Source organism: Oncorhynchus tshawytscha, linkage group LG16, assembly GCF_018296145.1.
Source record: "Oncorhynchus tshawytscha isolate Ot180627B linkage group LG16, Otsh_v2.0, whole genome shotgun sequence".
Classification (NCBI taxonomy): domain Eukaryota; kingdom Metazoa; phylum Chordata; class Actinopteri; order Salmoniformes; family Salmonidae; genus Oncorhynchus; species Oncorhynchus tshawytscha.
In genome coordinates this window covers 65,581,224-65,594,076 of record NC_056444.1, presented here as the reverse complement: position 1 = coordinate 65,594,076, position 12,853 = coordinate 65,581,224, and the positions used below count along the sequence as shown (strand labels likewise).

The 12,853-nt window shown below is 43.5% G+C and overlaps 1 protein-coding gene across 10 annotated transcripts in view; it reads left to right on the top strand.

Moving 5' to 3' along the window:
* Window positions 1-12,853, top strand: part of LOC112216130 (ankyrin repeat and SAM domain-containing protein 1A-like) — a 109,527-nt gene that overhangs the window by 25,889 nt on the left and 70,785 nt on the right. For 9 of the 10 annotated variants that reach the window (XR_006079088.1, XM_042299500.1, XM_042299502.1 and 6 more), the window contains exons 2-4: window positions 6,768-6,848; window positions 7,028-7,184; window positions 8,236-8,301. Coding sequence is in view for 9 of the 10 variants with exons in the window: in XM_042299500.1 (XP_042155434.1) it covers window positions 6,768-6,848; window positions 7,028-7,184; window positions 8,236-8,301 (304 nt within the window). In the remaining variant the exon portion in view is untranslated. The remainder of the gene's footprint in view (window positions 1-6,767; window positions 6,849-7,027; window positions 7,185-8,235; window positions 8,302-12,853) is intronic. The other variant, XM_042299505.1, reaches the window with a different exon arrangement.

The window sequence follows — 12,853 nt, the reverse complement described above, 5'->3', positions numbered from 1 at the left end:
AGTTCTCATTTACAACTGCGACCTGGCCAAGATAAAGCAAAGCAGTGCGACAAAAATCAACAACACAGAGTTACACGTGGGATAAACAAACGTACAGTCAATAACAATAGAAAAATCTATATACAGTGTGTGCAAATGGAGTAAGGAGGTAAGGCAATAAATAGGCCATAGTAGCGACGTAATTACAATTTAGCAAATTAACACTGGAGTGATAGATGTGCAAGTAGAAGTACTGGTGTGTTTTTGCTATTTTACTGGTGTGCAAAACAGCAAAAAAAAAAAAATTAAAAACAATATGGGGATGAGGTAGGTATTTGGATGGGCTATTTTATAGATGGGCTGTGTACAGCTGCAGCGATCGGTGAGCTGCTCGGATAGCTTAAAGTTAGTGAGGGCGATATCTCCAACTTCAGCAATATTTTTAAATGTATTTATTTATTTTGCAATTTGTTCCAGTCATTGGCAGCAGAGAACTGTAAGGAAAGGCGGCCAAAGCAGTAGTGGGTGGTATAAGGGGCTTTGGTGACAAAACGGATGGCACTGTGATAGACTGCATCCAATTTGCTGAGTAAGGAAAGGCGGCCAAAGCAGTAGTGGGTGGTATAAGGGGCTTTGGTGACAAAACGGATGGCACTGTGATAGACTGCATCCAATTTGCTGAGTAGAGTGTTGGAGGCTATTTTGTAAATGACATTTCCGAAGTCGAGGATCGGTAGGATAGTCAGTTTTACGAGGGTATGTTTTGCAGCGTGAGTGATGGAGGCTTTGTTGCGAAATAGGAAGCCAATTCTAGATTTAATTTTGGATTGGGTTATGCTTTATATGTGTCTGGAAGGAGAGTTTACAGTCTAACCAGACACCTAGGTATTTGTAGTTGTCTACATATTCTAAGTCAGAACCGTCCAGAGTAGTGATGCTAGTTGGGCGGGAGGGTGTGGGCAGCGATCGGTTAAAGAGCATGCATTTAGTTTTACTAGCATTTAAGAGCAGTTGGGGGCCACGGAAGGAGTGTTGTATGGCATTGAAGCTTGTTTGGAGGTTTGTTAACACAGTGTCCAAAGAAGGGCCGGATGTATACAGAATGGTGTCGTCTGCGTAGAGGTGGATCAGAGAATCACCAGCAGCAAGAGCGACATCATTGATATATACAGAGAAAAGAGTCGGCCCGAGAATTGAACCCTGTGGCACCCCCATAGAGACTGCCAGAGGTCCGGACAGCATGCCTTCTGATTTGACACACTGAACTCTATCTGAGAAGTAGTTGGTGAACCAGGCGAGGCAGTCATTTGAGAAACCAAGGCTGTTGAGTCTGCCGATAAGAATGCGGTGATTGACAGAGTCGAAAGCCTTGGTCGATGAAGATGGCTGCACAGTACTGTTTTTTTGTTGATGGCGGTTATGTTATTGTTTTAGTACCTTGAGCGTGGCTGAGGTGAACCCATGACCAGCTCTGAAGCCGGATTGCACAGCGGAGAAGGTACGGTGGGATCGAAATGGTCAGTGATCTGTTTCTTAACTTGGCTTTTGAAGACTTTGGAAAGGCAGGGCAGGATGGATACAGGTCTGTAACAGTTTGGGTCTGGAGTGTCACCCCCTTTGAAGAGGGGGATGACCGCGGCAGCTTTCCAATCTTTAGGAATCTCGGACGATACGAAAGACAGGTTGAACAGACTAGTAATAGGGGTTGCAACAATGGCGGTGCATAATTTTAGAAAGAGAGTGTCCACCACCCAAAAGACATCCAACCAACTTGACACAACTGTGGGAAGCATTGGAGTCAACATGGGCCAGCATCCCTGTGAAACACCTTTGATACCTTGTAGAGTCCATGCCTCAACGAATTGAGGCTGTTATGAGAGAAAAAGATGGTGCAACTCAATATTAGGAATGTGTTCCTAATGTTTGGTACACTCAGTGTATGTGACACTATATAGGGAAGGATGAATTTTCCAGTGTTTCTTCTTTGGCCTACAGAGCCTTGGCCTGTATTGTTCTGAAAGCTAGAATGCAGACACTTATTTAACGGGACTGCTCCGACTGGGTAATTGCAGGCTGCTCTCAGAGCTATTATGGGAGATTTATTTTAGGGGGCAAAAGCGGCCATTACAAAACAAGAGGGTTCTCATCAGAGCGATGCTCCTGTGGAGCTGTGCAGGGATGAAGGGAGCATTCTGTTGCCTGTGTCCTCTTACTGCCTTGTGCCCCCCTCTCCAATGGCCATGGTGATGTCATCATGTTGTCACTATCATCGCCCCAGCCATTAGACCTTTCTGAGATTGAACATGTCAGCATTTTTAAGTATGTAAGTGTGTGCATTGCGTGCCTGTCTTCAGTTTCTTTTTTGTTTTCAGCGTTGATGATATGGATTAATGTTACGTCACGTGAACATCAATGTTCATCTTTTAATCTGGCACATTTCGTGGGTTTTATCATAGATAGATGACATTGTTGCATGGTGGTGCAGCAGCATCATCCTCCCTACTGTTGGTAGAATCCCTCTCTTGGTTCCATTTCAGTGCTCTCATCTTCACGAGATCCATCCCATCTCTCCTCTCTCTCAGACCTTTGTTTTTCCAGTGCTAGGCTGGATTTCTTTTCAAATTATTTATTTTAGGAAGTGCTCAGTGTGCAGCCAGATCCCATTGTTACTGTTGACCTGCTGCTGGCATGGCATGCTATCCTCCCAGCGCCCAGGCTTCCTTTGCCTGTTTAATTACTCCCTCTCTCCATTTCTCTCTTTCTATCTGCTGATTAAAAGAAACAAACCATCACAGCTGACAGCTGAGTTCAGCCTTAAGTGTATGAGAGCTCTAGGCCTATATATATCCTCCAGTCCAGACCCTTCAATTCAACCAGTGAAGGATAGAATGAAGTGAGTGGTTGATAATTACATTAATGCATAGGGGTGGATTTGGCGCATGTGCACTTTGTCAAAAACAATACATAGATTATTTCCAGACAATACCATTTTTTTGATTATAAAAAAAGAAAAGAGGGAAAAAGGGCTTTTTTCTGGAAGAGCATACAGGGTGGCATGGCAATACATGATAGTCTCCCAGCAAAACTCCATATTTGGTGAATAATGAAACATATTTTGACATTATTACGCTTGCAAAGGTGTGTAATGGGAAAATGAATGGTAGTTAACTGGGCTAGAGAGGAGACTCGTCATATTCATTGTCTCCTCCTCTACCCAGATATGGGTTCAATGCGACCCCTGAGCACTAATTATGCGCACACTGAAATGAGGTGCTTTTTACATGACATGTTTTTGCATTTTCATTGTTGGACATAAAAGACTGTTAAAAACACCAGGAAATTAGCTCCAAGTGATTTTAATTTGGAAATCTGTTCCCAAGAATTCACACGCATAACCCTATAGGGCAGGGTTTCCCAACTCTAGGCTCACGGGTGGTTTTATTTCAATTAAACATACAGTACCAGTCAAATATTTTGACACACCTACTTATTCCAGGGTTTTATTTTATTTTTACTATTTTCTACATTGTTCGTAGCTTCAATCCCGCAGCGCGCACGTGCACACACTTTCAGCATTATGTCTATCTCTGATAAGCTACTCAGGAAAGGGCTGAAAATGGCCTATAATAATATATGTAGCCTTAGAAATAAGGTTCATGAAATCAATAACTTGCTCACATCAGATAACATTCATATTAGCCATTTCTGAAACTCACTTAGATAATTAATTTGTTGATACAGCAGTAGCAATATAAGGATAACAACATCTATATGTAACAGTTTAGCTTGTGTCCCTCTCCTCGCCCCTACCTGGGCTCGAACCAGGGACCCTCTGCACACATCAACAACTGGCTCCCACGATGCATCGTTACCCATCGCCCCACAAAATCTGCGGCCCTTGCAGAGCAAGGGAAAAACTACTTCAAGGTCTCAGAGCGAGTGACGTCACTGACTGAAACACTATTAGCATGCACCCCGCTAACTAGCTAGCCATTTCACATCGGTTACACTCACCCCACTTTTGATCTCCTCCTTTTCCGCAGCAACCAGTGATCCGGGTCAACAGCATCAATGTAACAGTATTGCTTCCGTCCCTCTCCTCGCCCCGAACCAGGGACCCTCTGCACACATAGACAACAGCCACCCTCGAAGCATCGTTACCCATCGCTCCACAAAAGCCACGGCCCTTGCAGAGCAAGGGAAACAACTACTTCAAGGTCTCAGAGCGAGTGACGTCACCGATTGAAACACTATTAGCGCGCACCCCGCTAACTAGCTAGCCATTTCACATCGGTTACATATAGAAGAGACTGAAATACTTATGGAGGAGGTGTTGCTGTATATATTTAGAGCCATATCCCTGTAATGCTTAGAGAAGATTTTATGTCAAGTGTTATTGAAGTGTTGTGGTTGCAGGTTCACTTAGCACATCTAAAGCCTTTTCTTTTGGGGTGATGCTATAGGCCACCAAGTACGAACAGGCAGTATCTAAATGATATGTGTGAAATGCTTGATAGTGTATGTGATGTAAACAGAGAGGTCTACTTTCTTGGGGACCTGAATATTGACTGGTTTTCATCAAGCTGTCCGCTCAAGAGGAAGCTTATTACTGTAACCAGTGCCTGTAATCTGGTTCAGGTTATTAATCAACCTACCAGGGTGTTTACAAACACTACAGGAACAAGATCATCCACATGTATCGATCACATTTGTACTAATACTGTAGAACTTTGTTCTAAACATATATCCATACCCATTGGATGCAATGATCACAATATAGTGGCTAAATCCATGAAAGCCAAAGTTGGTTCGGTTGGACTTAGGTTGGAGTCATTAAAACTCGTTTTTCAACCACTCTACAAATTTCTTGTTAATAAACTATAGTTTTGGCAAGTAGGATAAGACATCTACTTTGTGCATGACACAAGTCATTTTTCCATCAATTGTTTACAGACAGATTATTTCACTTATAATTCACTGTATCACAATTCCAGTGGGTCAGAAGTTTACATACACTAAGATGACTGTGCCTTTAAACAGCTTGGAAAATTCCAGAAAACAATGTCATGGCTTTAGAAGCTTCTGAGAGGCTAATTGACATCATTTGAGTCAATTGGAGGTGTACCTGTTGATGAATTTCAAGGCCTACCTTCAAACTCTGTGCCTCTTTGCCTGACATCATGGGAAAATCAAAAGAAATCAGCCAAGACCGCAAAAAAAAATTATAGACCACAAGTCTGGATCATCCTTGGGAGGAATTTCCAAACGCCTGAAGGTTCCACGTTCATCTGTGCAAATGATAGTACGCAAGTATAAACACCATGGTACCGCACAGCCATCATACATCTCAGGAAGGAGACGTGTTCTGTCTCCTAGAGATGAACGTACTTTGGTGCGAAAAGTGCAAATCAATCCCAGAACAACAGCAAAGGACCTTGTGAAGATGCTGGAGGAAACAGGTACAAAAGTGTCTATATCCACAGTAAAACGAGTCCGATATCGACATAACCTGAAAGGCTGCTCAGCAAGGAAGAAACCACTGCTCCAAAACCACCATAAAAAAGCCAGACTACGGTTTCCAACTGCACATAGGGACAAAGATCGTACTTTTTTGGAGAAATGTCCTCTGGTCTGATGAAACAAAAATAGAACTGTTACACCAGCTCTGTCAGGAAGAATGGGACAAAATTCACCCAACTTATTGTGGGAAGCTTGTTGAAGGCTACACGAAACGTTTGACCCAAGTTCAACAATTTTAAAGGCAATGCTACCAAGTACAAATTGAGTATATGTAAACTTCTGACCCACTGGGAATGTGATGAAAGAAATAATACTATTATTCTGACATTTCACATTCTTAAAATAAAGTGGTGATCCTAACTGACCTAAGACTGGTGATTTTTACTAGGAGTAAATCTCAGGAATTGTGAAAAACTGAGTTTAAATGTATTTGTCTAAGGTGTATGTAAACTTCCGACCTCAACTGTTGTCATTGGCCCAGAATTTCCACATCAGTGCATCCCAACTAACTAATCCCAGTAAGAAGGTAAACCTACTGTATGAAGAGATTATACTGGACCTATAGCCTATAGGCCTATTTATTTATTTAGTTTAAATCTGGCCCGCAAATTGCTGTTGACAAACAAATCGGTTAGAAAACAAATCTGTGCAGCCATAATTATTGCCCACCCCTGTTCTATGTGGTGATGTAAAAAGCCTTCACTAGTGTAGGGCATTTCAAGTCTTTTCAGTTAGCCTTTTCATTCTGCTTAGTTCACCTAAAAGAGCCGGCTCCAAACAGCTCTACCTTCAGTTGCAATGATTCTGTTAAATATACATTGGGGGGGGGGCAAAGACTGGCTTCTGCCTGGGGCCTCCAACTTTACTGCCCTCCTGCTGTGTCTTAGTGTGGGTGTGTGTACTTTCCAACCCCATCCGTCCTCTGCTGCCTGGTGCTGCTGGCTTGGCCCATGCTTCCTCATTCCTTTCCCTCTCACTCAGTGCTGTGGTTCAATTCCTCAGAGAACGCCTCTCACCTGGGTGTGAGCTGGCCTGGGCTGGGCTGTGAACCTGGGCTGGGCTAGGCTGTAAACCATGGTACACAACTTATAATGTAGCATGACTGCCAATGACACTGAGGGGCTAGGACCTGCCGTTTTGATCGGCAACATGTCACAATGTTTGCCTACTGAACTTGTCTCTCTGCTCACGCTAGCTTTAGGCTCTTCCCTCAGCTGCATTATACTGTTATATGATCTAATATTCCCTCTCTCTCTCTCTCCCCACAGTATCTGGAGGGGTCCTAATGTGAACTGTGTGGACAGCACTGGATACACTCCTCTACACCATGCAGCCCTAAATGGACACAGGTAGATCTAGAGCTAGCTCTGCTCTGTTGTCATGGGAGTTTAGATTAACTGACAATGATGTGCATGAGGTCAGCTAGTGGGAAATACCATATTTGTGTGGTTAATATTGATATAGTACACTGTCATCAGCGTACATAATGTTCAACTCTCCTGACAGTGTCTGCCTGTCCATTCCACAGTGAAGTTGTGGAGTCACTGTTACGTAACGAGGCCTTGACCAACATCGCCGACAATAAGGGCTGCTACCCCCTGCACCTGGCCGCATGGAAGGGGGACCAACGGATCGTCAGGCTGCTCATTCACCAAGGCCCCTCACACCCCAAACTCAACGAGCAGGTCTGACCCCCCCCCCCTGCTAAGTGTAGCTCCCTTCTTCTCACTCCACCTGTTCCCCTGATACCTCCAGGAATCGGTCTTCCTCTGCTCACAGCAGCAGTGGTTTTTGATCTGATCTGTGTAACAGTGTGAAGGAAGGAACAGGTCGAGTGCAACACCACATAACCCTTCACTATTTCCCCTGTTAACTAGAGTCAGTGAACTTTAGTGTTACACCCAGTTCCTGTCACATGGATGGACATCTATCCTATACAACTCATCATTCATATACAGTGTTGACCTCACTATGCTCATTTCTATAGAATGTATTTTTAACTGGGTACACTGTGGGCCGCGTTCCTCGTCTCGCTCTGTCTGTGGTTTGCAAATACCATTTTCTGTTTTTGAGAACATATATATATATATATATTTTTAATACAAATGAAAGTAGGACAGGGCTCGTTCATTCAGTGCAAGACCATACACATTAACTGCATTGCGTCATGAGTTTGACTGCACTAATATTTGTCTTGAAGTGACTTGACACCAGCCAAGTGAATGTGTCATGTTTGAACTAATGGATTGTTCTGTTTGATATGTAATGTGTTAAGTCCAGGCATGGTGTGTAGAGACTGTCCACTGCGTAACCACCAGCAGCACCTTCAGTATTTACCTTGTCCTGTCTGTGATCTCGTGTTTAGTATCTTTACCATTTTGGCAGAAATGACCCATTATGAGGCAATTGAACAAAATCAATCATAGCCATAGAGCCAAGATCCCATTGATAAAGTACGACATCACTGTAGTACTTCCTAGTAGTACTCCAGATACATTTGAGTTTATTAGTCTGTCACTGGAGTCATGATATTGGAATAATCCTCTGATCCATTGCCAGCTCATTTTGTGTCATTTCTGTTAGCCATCTCTATGCCTGTTCATGACATCTGTTTGTTCATTAACTCAACTTTGTTCATATTTCTGTTAATTTATTTTGACTCAGCCTTGCAACTGACTGTCATGCATTGCCTGTGTGTGAGTGAAAAACCATTGCTTCATTTTTCTTCCCTCCTAGAGCTCCTCTGTAGAGCACAAAGAGTTGAAACGCTGTGGGCCCTTTGACCTGCATATTAATGCCAAGGTGTGTACCCAGCCAGCCAGACAGACAGACAGACAGCCAGACAGACAGCTGCTCAGAAGGCTGCTGCCCTCTTATTCTCCTCCCCGCTTCCATTGTACTCACACAACTAGTTGCACACAGTCTCTTCACCATGCATGGTTTTGATGCTTGGGTTTGATGCATGGGTTTGGTGCTTGGGTTTGATGCATAGTTTTGATGCTTGGGTTTGATGCTTGCTTAGCTTGCACTGGCAGTGTGTTGTAGAGATAAGGGGACTTGCTTTGACCTTTTCTGGGTACATTTCTTGTGATTTCTTGGGGTTCTCTCTAGATACTTTCACCTGGTAACTGAGAAGAATTGGAAAGGTGGATTTGCAACGTTATTAGTACTACTGCAGTTGTGTTCCATAGTCAGTTTTCCTGTTTATACAGTCACGTGATGTTGAAGGACTCTGATGTATGTCTCTTTGGGACCGTCCTCTCTCATTAGTTGTAAATATGAACAAGGCAACAGTAAACATGTCTTCCCCATGAATGATGCAGCCCCCTGTTGGGCCAATTGAGATTGTGTGTGACCACAGATTATCCATTATATTGACCAGATTGAAGTGGCTGCTGTAACAATTAAAAATATATTCTTAAAAAATGGCATTTAGCCTGGGTACCAGTCTCTTTAACTAATCCACTCCGTGTACTCCATGTCAAGTCTTTGGCAATGACAAGGTGTGGCAAGGAGTGGAATGTTACCTAAAGATACTGTTACTCAGACTAGAAGGCAGTCTGGAGGAGGCAAGATCAGGTGGGACTATTCTAGTCAATGAGAGGGCAGATATGCTTGTGGACAACAGGCATAACTCTGATATAAAGTGTTTTTTCTAAAAGTTGTCTGGATGTCACATGTCCTACCTATATCTGTACACTTGTAACAACCTAAGCACTGTGAAACTTCTATTCGATTAAATAAGCCACACCTAGCAAACAAGCCATTACATTTTTTGTTAACCAAATTTGACACTCATTGACCTCCATACAAAACGTCCTCGCTTGGTGAGCAAAAAAAACTTTCAAAAATAAAGAAATAAAAAAACCTGTTGGAGAAGACAGATTTTGGGCTTAGTTATCCCTCTCGCTTCCTCTCTGGTGTGACAAATTCCAGTTAATTACTATAGCTCCCGCCTTGGGCCAATCAGTGTCATTTTGTAAATGCTGGATCTCTATGGCTGTGTTTCCCAACCCTGGTCCCCCAGTACCCCCAACAGTACACTGCTCTATGGCAGAAACACTGCTCTATGGCAGAAACACTGCTCTATGGCAGAAACACTGCTCTATGGCAGAAACACTGCTCTATGGCAGAAACACTGCTCTATGGCAGAAACACTGCTCTATGGCAGAAACACTGCTCTATGGCAGAAACACTGCTCTATGGCAGAAACACTGCTCTATGGCAGAAACACTGCTCTATGGCAGAAACACTGCTCTATGGCAGAAACACTGCTCTATGGCAGAAACACTGCTCTATGGCAGAAACACTGCTCTATGGCAGAAACACTGCTCTATGGCAAGACACATTATTCACCCAAGTTTCGTAAAAATGGGGCCATTGCTGTCTGAGAGATCACGTGTGACTAACGTATGAACAGATGGACGGAGACCAATCCACAGTCCCCTCCCCGATTTTATCATAGGGAACAATTAGTCCCTTGGGGACAGAACCACAACATAGAATAGAATGGATGTGATTTCAGTGACATAGGTGTTACGTGTCAGTCATTTCTGACCTGTGTGTTTTCCTTGGTGTTTGTCTCTACATTTGACCTTGTTCTAGACGTGTATGTGCTCATGCTTGTCTAGGGTCATTATGTCCTACTGTATGTGTAGAAGCCACATTCACGCTTAGACAGTCAAGCTCAAGTCAGAGAGTTTTCCCCCCGGAGATGTAGAATTATTGAACCGGTACCACTTCATCTAGCTTACTGACAGAGGCAATGTTACCTTCACATCAAATTGAGGCTAACACCATCACTGGAGTGTTGAGAGGTCAACGCTTATGTTTTGAGGAAAGCATCTGGAAATCAAACTATTTTTAAAATGGTGTCACATTTCCTCAGTGCTAACTGAAGCCTCTTAGCTTTGGTTGCCTTAAAGCGACATGCAGCATGTGTTTACCAAACACTGAATCCTCATTACATGTCCTCTAGTGCTGTATAATTGTTGCTCCTCTTAATGCAAACGTTTAGGATGTGGTTTACTTGACAGGCTGACCATTTGACGTCTGTGGGGGTTAGCTTCTCTGTTGCTTTTGGAATACAGCAGTATGGGGTCCAATACCTGGCCACAGCAGACCTAAATAATGGATAAGCTGTTATGAACAAATCAGAAACATGGATGAATGCAGGCTGGATGGATGCTCTGGCAGTGATGGCATCATGTGACTGTGGATCTCTCTTTGGATCCCCCAAAAGAGTCTTTGGGTTCCTAATATCTCAGTGTTGTTGTAACAACCAGAGAAATGTCTTCCAAGGAGAGGGTGCTTTTCTGTGTACCAGTCTCTTTGTATCAATGTCAGGCAGAGTGTGCTCAGTGTGTGTGTGTGTGTCTCTCTCTCTCTCTCTCTCTCCCTCTATCTGTTTTTCTGCTTTTGAGTCTGCACCACTGTGGAAGAGAGCAAGGGAGAGTTGGGATGTTGTCATGGCAACGGTGTCACGGCTGATTGGTCTTGCAGCAGCAATGACTGACCCAGTGGAACACGCAGCAGGAGAGAAGATAGGGGTGTGTGTCATGGAGTTAGCTAGCTAGAAATGGGAGGGGTGGTTGTGGGCAGAGGTTTATGGGGGAGGAGGGGGCTTTTAAGTGCAGGCTCTTCCCCCCTCAGGGAAGCACCGTAGCTCAGCCTGGACACAGCTCAAACAGCCCCTCTCTCTCTGTCCTCCTGGCCTTAGTGCTGCCTAGCTGTAATGTTCATTAAGCGTTGCTGCAACGTTCTCCCAGTGTTACCATCTCCAATGGGCCTGCCACTTGATGATATTCCGATAGTGCCCCAATTGATTTGATAACATTTGATTTGGAAGGAAAAGTGATTTATCATGGAAGCTTGATTGTAATATACAAATAAAATATAACACTTAGTCATCATTTCTCTGCTTATTGTTATTTCCCATCTCCTATTTTAAAAACAATTTCTTCCATCGAAAAAGCCTGGTGTCTGATAGTGGTATTTTCAAGGAACGTGCGGTACTGCTCTTGAAATATGTCAAAGCTGCAAGTCTAACAGTCCTCTGTCTCCAATATAGGTCACCTGCCTAACAAAATGTACTGTACCTTCAGATGGTTGGCTGACTGTGGTAAATATGAACACCGACACAGTCATGCAACCAGCTTCCAAGCTTTATACTACACAGAGGGAGAATGAGATGGCAGTTGCGCGAAGTGAAACGCACAGTGTAATACATACTGTACACACTGCTTGCAGTAGGCTAACAGTGCCCTGAAAATAACACCAGAGAACCTAAAAAGTGAACAGTGTGAAATTTCAGACAGGCTGCGATTCACACCAGGTATGAGAGCTAGTATTGAATGACAATGCAATGTGCCTTTAAAAAAAAAGAAGAAGATTTTGCCTTCTAATCGGATGGGCCAGCTTGTCTGAAGAGGGATATTTTTAAAATGTTTTTATTTAACCTTTGTTTAACCAGGTAGGCCCGTTGAGAACAAGATCTCATTTACAACTGCGACATGGCCAAGATGAAGCAAAGCAGTGAGACAAAACAACAACACAGAGTTACACATAAATAAATGTACAGTCAATGACACAATAAAAAAATCTATGTACAGTGTGTGCAAGTGTAGAAGAGTAAGGAGGTAAGGCAATAAATAGGCCCTAGAGGCAAAATAATTACAATTTAGCATGAACACTGGAGTGATAGATGTGCAGATGATGATGTGCAAGTAAATATACTGGTGTGAAAAAGAGCAAGAGGATAAATAACAATATGGGGATGAGGTAGTTGGGTGTGCTATTTACAGATGGGCTGTGTACAGTGATTTGTAAGCTGCTTTGACAGATGATGCTTAAAGTTAGAGAGGGAGATAGGAGACTCCAGCTTCAGCTCCAGATTTTTGCAATTCGATCCAGTCATTGGCAGCAGAGAACCGGAAGGAAAGGCGGCCAAAGGAAGTGTTGGCTTTGGGGGTGACCAGTGAAATATACCTGCTGGAGCGCGTGCTACGGGTGGGCGTTGCTATGGTGACCAGTGAGCTGAGATAAGGCGAGGCTTTACCTAGCAGAGACTTATAGATGACCTGGAGCCAGTGAGTTTGGCGACAAATATGGAGTGAAGGCCAGCCAACGAGAGCATGCAGGTCGCGGTGGTGGGTAGTATATGGGGCTTTGGTGACAAAACGGATGGCACTGTGATAGACTACATCCAATTTGCTGAGTAGAGTGTTGGAGGCTATTTTGTAAATGACATCGCCGAAGTCAAGGATCGGTAGGATACCCTCGTAAAACTGACTATGTTTGGCAGCATGAGTGAAGGATGCTTTGTTGCAAAATAGGAAGCCGATTCTAGATTTAA